Source organism: Carassius carassius, chromosome 6, assembly GCF_963082965.1.
Source record: "Carassius carassius chromosome 6, fCarCar2.1, whole genome shotgun sequence".
In the NCBI taxonomy this organism is placed as follows: Eukaryota; Metazoa; Chordata; class Actinopteri; order Cypriniformes; family Cyprinidae; genus Carassius; species Carassius carassius.
In genome coordinates, this window is record NC_081760.1 from 33,602,256 (window position 1) to 33,611,257 (window position 9,002).

At 36.8% G+C, this 9,002-nt stretch overlaps 1 protein-coding gene across 2 annotated transcripts in view; it reads right to left on the reverse strand.

Moving 5' to 3' along the window:
- The window catches only part of LOC132142692 (VPS10 domain-containing receptor SorCS1-like), a 167,412-nt gene extending 158,736 nt beyond the window's left edge, over window positions 1–8,676 (reverse strand). For both annotated transcript variants that reach the window (XR_009434101.1, XM_059552753.1), the window contains exon 1: window positions 7,840–8,676. Coding sequence is in view for 1 of the 2 variants with exons in the window: in XM_059552753.1 (XP_059408736.1) it covers window positions 7,840–8,511 (672 nt within the window). In the remaining variant the exon portion in view is untranslated. The remainder of the gene's footprint in view (window positions 1–7,839) is intronic.
- Between the last annotated feature and the right edge of the window lie 326 nt (window positions 8,677–9,002).

Here is a 9,002-nt window from a genome sequence, read left to right on the forward strand (position 1 = left end):
AACAAACGAACAAATCACACATTTAGAAGAAAAAAAGTAGGTGAAAAAACGCTTGTTATTATGAGACAAAGGTCAAATCAAAATTATGAAAGAAAAGTACAAATTATGTCATAAAATCCATAGTTATAGCATAAGTATAAAACTGACATACTCTCTCTTCTTCTTTCTCATAATACGTTTTCTTTCTCATAATTTAGACCTTTTACCTCATAAGTTACTTAACTCATAATTGCAATGTTTATTTATACAATTATGAATTACCAAAGGATAGATTTTTATTTTCTCTTATGTAACATAAAAGAGCTTCCATGCCATTAAAAATTAGAATAAAACAACACAGTGGTCGCTTTATACGAGACTATGTGACGTTTGGTTAAATTTGGATTACTTTCAGATACTGTTCAAGGCACCACTGTCTTTTTGAAATTGGTGGGCAGTTTAATTTTGATGCTTACATCAGCTCTCTGAAATAAATCTCCTTTTCTGAATGCAGAGGGATTCTCCATCCTTCCTCTTCCCTACGTCTGGCTGATTAAAAATGACCAATAAGCCAAATCTAGTTCAAAAACAGGGCCTGGCCTCTGCATTTTCAATCAATTTGGGCCTCTGCATCAATGTCTCAAAGCGTTTCCCAGTTGTTTTTGCTTGTCAGCTAGTTTAGAGGGTGGGAGCAGGTTTGAGTTGTAGCGTGGCAGCAGCCGGTATTGAGGTGCTGCATGTTTAATAGCATCTGGAAAGAATGTCAGTTACATGTGTAAGATTGATTTGACTTTTCTGTGCTCTCCACAGAGATCTGTGTTGATCCCTCAGACTACACACCTACACACAAACAAATGCATATCAGCATATCTTTTTCATTATTTATCTTTCAAATATGTTATTTTCTTTTAGAACCTTTACACTGTTTAATTCTAGTAAACAATCAATAAAAAATTATAAAATATAACAGATATATTAACCTGTCATACACTCTTTTTTAAATAGATATAAATGAGATAGCATCAGAAAGCTTAAACGGTTAAAATTCATCCTGTGAAACAGTTTAAAAATCTGGGATTCTTACCATGTAAATGGTACTTTAAATCCTCTTAGTAGGCTCCTCCCTCTAGTGGGCGGTGTCAAGTGTCACTACAATATTTTCTAATAAAATCATTTTCTAATCTTAACAGACATATGCTTGGAACGCTCATGTTTCTATATTTGATGATTATTTTGTTATAGAAGTCATTGAAGTAACTGTGACAAATGTATAGATTTTTGACACGAAAATGTATTTTAAAAATTCAGTGGAGTTTGAGTGTTACCCCTGCTATTTTTTGGTAAAGCACCTAAACAAAATCTCACTGGAACCTCAATTTTTGTAATATCAACTTCAAATTTGGAACATAACAAATGCATAATGCATTTTCACATCTATGTTTAAAAAGGGGAGGTGACAGTAAAGAAGCTTGTTCACAACCACCCAAGCAACCAAATAGAACACCCTGAATCTTAATGACAACCTCATTAAAAACCATGCAGAACTCGTTAGCAACTACATAACCACCCAAAACACATCTTGATTGGTTTTAAAGTGAAGTGACATTCAGCCAAGTATGGTGACCCATACTCAGAATTTGTGCTCTGCATTTAACCCATCCGAAATACACACACACACACACACACACAGTGAGCACACACCCAGAGCAGTGGGCAGCCATTTTATGCTGCGGCACCCAGGGAGCAGTTGGGGGTTCGATGCCTTGCTCAAGGGCACCTAAGTCATGGTATTGAGGGTGGAGAGAGAACTGTACATGCACTCCCCCCACCCACAATTCCTGCCGGCCCAGGACTCAAACTCACAACCTTTCGATTGGGAGTCCGACTCTCTAACCATTAGGCCACGACTTCCCCTACGACTTCCCCTACGACTTACCCTTTTTATGATTCAATAAAAACCAATCAAAATATCTTGCAACAACCTGGCAACCCAACAGAACATCCTAACATTGTGATGCCAAGTTTTCTAAAACTCACATTTTATTCTGAAAACGTACTACTGTTCAATTTCACATAACGAAAGCATTAACTATATATTTTAAGGACGTTATTTGCCAAATTTCACTTTTTGGAGCATTCAAACATAGCTTTCTACACTCAAGAAATATTCTATATGTGACCATGGACCACAAAACCAGTCTTAAGTGTCAATTTTTCCAAATTTAGATTTATACTTCACCTGAAAGCTAAATAAATACGTTTTCCATTGATTTATGGTTTATTATTATCTGACAATATTTGCCCATGATACGACTATTTGAAAATCTGGAATCTGACGGTGCAAAAAAAATATATAAATACTGAGAAAATACTGTCGCAATCAATTCTTAGCAATCCATATTACTAATCAAAACGTTTTGATATATTAACAGTAGGAAATTTACAAAATATCTTCATGGAACATGATCTTTACTTAATATCCTAATGATTTTTGGGCATAAAAGAAAAATCTATAATTTTGACCCATACATGTTTTTTTTTTTTTTTTTGGCTATTGCTAAAAATATACCCCAGCAACTTGTTTTTGTGGTCCAGGGTCACATATAGTATTCTTCATACTAGCTGGTTTAATCCCAGATATTTATGTGGATTAATCCCTTCACTGCCATTTAGTCTGAAGTAAGTCACAACACAGATGTCAATTTCACCAAATTGCTTTGCTCTTGAGAGGAGATAATAATAATAGGATGTAATAATCACTGGAAGTGTGCGAGGCAACAACAATAATGGCTTTATTCAGATGTTGTAATCTCAGTAGATTTGTGAAGTTTAGCCACACCATTTTCCAGCATGCAACTGCTAACTCGCACAATCATCGCAATTCATCATCTCATCCTTCAGCATGATTCTACTGAAAAAAAAATCATTTAGCTTTTACGCTTCTATTCCTGTGGGCTACAGATTGCTCGGAATTCAATTTGCGTCACCAAGCAGGCCGCTTGTGGCCAAGATGGGTGTTTCCCACTGCATTCTAGGATACGGAAACCACTGACTAGCTTTAAGTACTGATAGCACTCACCCCCTGTCAAAAAGAATGAAATGCATGCTGGGAGAAAAAGACATCTGTGTGTTCTGTCCACACAGTGATATGCCACACTTGTTTATCACTCATTCTGTTTGACGTGTTTCTCTCTCTCCACTCATCACCGCTTATTCAGTTAATTACCATTTTGAGAAGACACCTACGTTTGACTTGCTGTCTTATTTATCATAAAATACAGCAATGATGGTTCCATTTCCATTAATTACTGATCTTCATTAGAAAATATTAATCATCTTACTGCCAGACATTTTGTACAAAACATAACAAAAACACACATTATTTTCTCATTTGGAGAGCCACATATGGATCACATTTCAGCATGTTTCACATTCAAGACTGCGGTAGAATAGTGTGTGTGAAAAGGAATATTGCACTTGTAAAAGCACAGAATCCTGGGAAAGAGACCTTTGCACTAACAGTGCTTTTTACTACTAAGACATTCACCTTCACATCAGACTTTCCATTTGCATTGTCAGTGCACAGCACAATGTGTAGCTTAAATAGTTCAATATTAAAGAAAAAGTTTCTATCTTCAAAGTTTACCTTCAAACAACAAATATGAATTTGGCAATCAATGTGAACATGAGAAGCAGTGCTCTGAATTGGTGCTTAATGTCGACAATGAATCCTACAAGAGGACTATATATACCATTAGTAATTTCTATTTCTTTTATGACATTTTTTAGAACAATAAACATTGCTTTGACACTTGCGAGAAAATAAAAATGCAGGCTTGCTGGAACGGGACCTAAATTGAGGAAATGATCAGTGAGAAAATCTTACTTCTTAAAAGAAAACAATAATACGGCAGCACCTGCATCTAATTTTATCCCATTATCTTCATATTACTCTTGCTTTATACAATTTTTCACTCAAATGGCAATGCTTTTTCCCTACAGAACCTCCGCTGAAGCTGCCATTATTCACAGATTAATTAGTGGATTTGAGAGCAAGCGAGAGAAAGAAAGATCTCAATTAGAACAGAAGGAAAGGACTAAGTAAAAAGGCTATGAAAAAAAACTGCCAGATATTGTCATGCAACAGGTAGATATGAATATGCGGCACACTGAAGAGTGTCTGAATCTGCTAGTGATCACCTTCTAGCCCTTGGGTCACAGTTATCGCTACAATCAGCAACTACCCGGCCAAAATCTAACTGCAAACCTTCTAAACATACACGAAACAACCATTTATAAGCCATGTGTGTCATAAACACTCATTGTACAATTAAAATCAACACAAAAACACTGTAAAATGTATAAAGAAAGTAAATATTGCCAGTTCTGTTTTCACATTGACTTTAACTTCATTATTAGGTTGAACTACAACTGGTTTGTAAAGCTAGCAGTAAGTCTTTGTTCCATACTGCTATGAGTTTGCCATTTTCAGTAGGGTGCTATTCATTTTTCAAGCAAAAAAAAAAGACCTGGTATTGAATGTTTGGAATGCGGTTACACTTGAGAGTTATTTGTCTCAACAGGCGAAATTATCTCGAAGAGTAAAATGTTTGTGGTGGCTGTTCATTTTTGTCTAGCAAAGGCATTTTCAGTGTTATTTGTCTTCATTTACATTGCTTGCCAAATACTTCATGGCAGAGCTACCATTCATAACAGAAAAAAAATAAAAATGCTTGCCCTTCAGCTGTCCACACACAATCCCATGCACAGGATATGTCTTTATTTTATTTATTTATTTTTTTTCACTCTTACTCAGCGTGTCTTTTTGTTAGCATTTCCGGTCTTATGTTTCCAAAATCTACATATGTTTTTTCAAGTTTGTGCATTATTTGTGTTAGGGGTCAAAAAGGATACTGAATAGCAAGATGGTTTTGCGGGGGAATACATTATTAGTCTTGGCATTACAGCTGATGTAAGTTTATGTGCCTTTATATCTAAACCTCAATATCACTCTGTTTGGAAATCAAGTATTAGTCAAGCAGGTTTGCAATGCACTATTCTTTGTAAAGCTGCACTGGAATTATATATACAGTACTGTGAAAAGAACTGTAAAAATTAAATTAAAATTTAATGTTTTTTAATACAAAAATGAGGGAAGATGAATAAGTTTCATATCAGGTGAAAACCAAAGAAAGCTCAAACAACTTAGAACTAGTCATGTTTCGTTATTTGTTTTCACATCAAGCAAACTATTGTGCTGTTCAGGCTTGAATCGAAGAGACAGTGTTGACTTTTTTTACTGTCCAATTAATTGCATTTTAGGACTAATTTGGTAACATAGTGTTATAAGATCAGACATACTGCTCCCTCCCCTCACACGTGTTGCTTTAAAAAACATCAGAAATAGATCTGAGTGAGTTATCAGCATTATCGTGAGACTGTGTCACATATGACAACTGGTGCTAGCGGCATATTTTACAGCGTTCTCAAGAACTTTTGGTGACTAATTTCTTACTAATTGGCCACACAAAAAAAAAGTTTGATTCTCTCCTTCTGCTTGTTGACAAGAACTTCTTCAGGGAAAATCACTCCATTCACTCCAGTGACTGAATAGTCATATGGTTTTAAAATAGTAATATTATTTGTTTTTCTGTTTTTCATAATCATGTTCAAATATGTTAAAGATACTGTTGTTATAAGCTTTATACATTTAATACAGAGTCTCATACGCAATCACCGCTACATATGAATATGCATAAACATATTTACATGCTCATAGATCAACAATACAATAGCCAATGCTAGTGCTCACCAACTTACAAAAATGCACAACCCAAAACCCATAGCACTCTTCAACTCTGGGTTCTGTGAATCTGTGATATACAGACAGCCACCATTAATCCTCATTCCCATTTGCATAATAAAAAATCATTATAAACTACAGCTGTTTCTTTATTCATGAAGTACCTAAGGGAAGAAACTTCTGGCCTACTCAATTATTCCTTATACTGCAATGACACTGAATACTTAATGAAAGTCATCTTTTTTCTTTGCCTATTGTTAAGTTTCCCGGTATACCTACTGAGAATGAAATATACTGAAGCGACTGAATATGCAATTCATTCAGCACAACTCTAGGAAAATTCAATTAATGAATATGATAATGGCAGCAGCTCTGAGCCACAACGATTGAGTTCTGCTGGTGGGATATACTGAAGTTCATTCCCCTGAGGTTACGGTCTCCCCATATCCATCCTGAAAGTTTCCACTGGTTGACTGTCATCTAACTGATAAATGTGTCGTGTTAGTGAGCACAGTTTTTAATTAGAAAATGCCCTCAGATTTTACCTGAAGGCAAGAAAACATCTTACTCTGACAAGTGAGGGAAGGAAAATATAATGGGGAAGAGAAATTACATCTGCAATGTAGTTGCTCTGATGTGATATGCTGTACGGGAGAATTGTGGAAAATGCTCATTATAGCTCACTGCAAAGTGGTCATTAGTAAATTATCACAATACACAAAAAAAGAAAGAAAGAAAGATCACATAATATTATAATGGATTAATAAACTCAATGTTTTGTAGAACAATTAACCCATTTAATCCAACCAGATGCATTTGTTATTCAAATTTAGTGCTAAATGGTCTAAAACAGTTATCATTGTTTTATTAATAATAATAATTAATAACAGACCCTTTACATATCCTATCAGGATAACTCATGGTCAAATGACATGTAAACATGTAAGCGGCCTGATGGGAAACAAAAAGCCTAATGTGTGAATAAGTGATTTTCATTAAAAAAAAAATTGGAGATTTAAAATGAAACAAATAATTATAAAAATTAATAAATAAAGATAAAAAAGTGCATTATTTTCTTGTTCTGCAGAATTGTCTAAAAATGTTATTCAATTATGTTTGCAAATTTATATTGGGTCTTATTAATACCATCTCATGGGGCCATACAAAGAGTAAAATGTGCGAGTTTAACAAAGCTGATAATCATTTGAAATCAAATGGGTTAATAACCAACAATAATGCAGAGATCAGAGGGCAATATGTATATAATGTTATAACAACTCATTGTGGCTCTGTATGAAATGGGTTTCATTCTGTTTTTCTCACAAAATCTCTGCTAGAGTGTTTCAAGTAACAAACAAGACATTTGCATCACCTAAAAATATCCCTGCTGAAAATAAATAAATTAATAACAACATCCAGCCAGCATAAGCTGATGTGATGTCTTAGCTGTTTTTAGATGGTCTCATAGCCTGGCCAAGCTGGTGTTTAACTGGTTTATGCAGTTGGCAAGCTGGTCCCCCAGCCTGACCAGCTTAAATGCTACTAAATCCCTCTAAAACCAGCAGACACACAAATATAAAGGGCCAAATATAAAGGGCATTTTAACCTGATTTAAACAGCAAGGGACACCAAAGCAAAAAAGTTAACTCTTAAAATTCAAAATCTTGAGTAGCAACTGGTGAGCCAACATCACAAACAATCATACTGTCATACTGTGAGTGTGCACAGGAAACGTGTTGCACAGAAAAGTGTACTACATTTTGCCTGGGTTAATTAAAGACCAGGCCAGTTAAAAATAAATAAATAAAAAAACTGGCTTTAAATGCATATGAAGCAATCACTTGGACATCAACAATGGGCATCTGTTCGTCTCTGCGCCCCAAATCCATCACACACACACACACAGCCTTTACACACACGCTTACCTTCAGACACTCATTTAGATCATAATGAGGGGATAGTGCTTTGAAAATTTTCAACAGGGTTTTTCAGCGTAAGCAAAATAACTGGGTGTTTTATTTTATTTATTTTATTTATGTATTTATTTTTCCACTTACGCTGCTGTTTTGGCCGGACCAGTGCACCATGGCTTGGTTGTGAGCGGAATCCCCAGTCAGCGCGAAGGTAGAGCTGGTAAGTTTCAGCTCCTCCTGTCGCGATGTGGCCGTTCTCCGCTCTTCCCTGTTCCATCTCAGCTCAGACCGAGGGACTCTCCGCGCATCCCGCGCGGTGCTGTTGCCCAAAGACGACGGCGAGCGCGCACCTGGGGGCGAGTCGAGTCCCTGGGTGCTTCTACGCACTCGGTGATGGGGATCTCCAGGGGCTGAACCTTTTGAACCTGAACGTTTGAGGTTATAAACTTTGCCAGTACTGCGCATCGACTTCCATTTATCATTGCGTAGCTTTTTCTCTGAGGGGAGCCTGTCTGTATTCCTTTTACGCACAAAGTGAGCGTGTACGCAGTTGTCAGTTGCGCTGCAGTCGGCTTGACCAGTTTCAGCACCGGCCGAGTTAAACAGCGCCAATGACCCGTCTCCATTTTTGTCACTAACTTTACCAAAATCAACACCACTGTCCATCCTCACCAGTAATTCCCGACCGCTCCACTTATCCAGCAGGTGACATGACCTGCAAGTTATCACTGTTTTGGTCACCGGAACCCAAGCGAACAATACCAAAATCAGGGTGCTGAAAACATTAACCCGGCAAAATCCGATTCCTCTCTCCATCGCGGATAACAACACGATACAGTGTCCTTTTCCTCTCTTTAGCGTCAGTTATTGATGGAAAGAAGTCCTCATGCAAGTTGCAGCGCGGTGATGCAGCCACAGTTGAGACGTTGTGGAAAAGTGCGATTCAGCGAAGCGATCCAACTTGAAGGATTTGATCAAATGAAGCTCTCCACGCACTGAGGGGAGGAGCTCGGGGGATTACAGAGGAGAGACCATAAAGACACGATTCTTTCCAGTGCCACAAAATTGATACGTATTCACCCAGGCATTTTCTAACAATGCTTTGTGCAATAAAACATATAGCTAATAGGCTACGGACGCAATTTGAGCGCCTTTGCTCGTCGAATTGCTTGTCAGTGACGGAACTTTCAAACGTAGAGAAAATGAATCTGAGTACATTTGATTACATTTTCTCACTGGTAATTCGCGTATTAATAGCCCGAGAGACAATTATGACGTTTATCTGAATGTGGGAATTATTAAATACT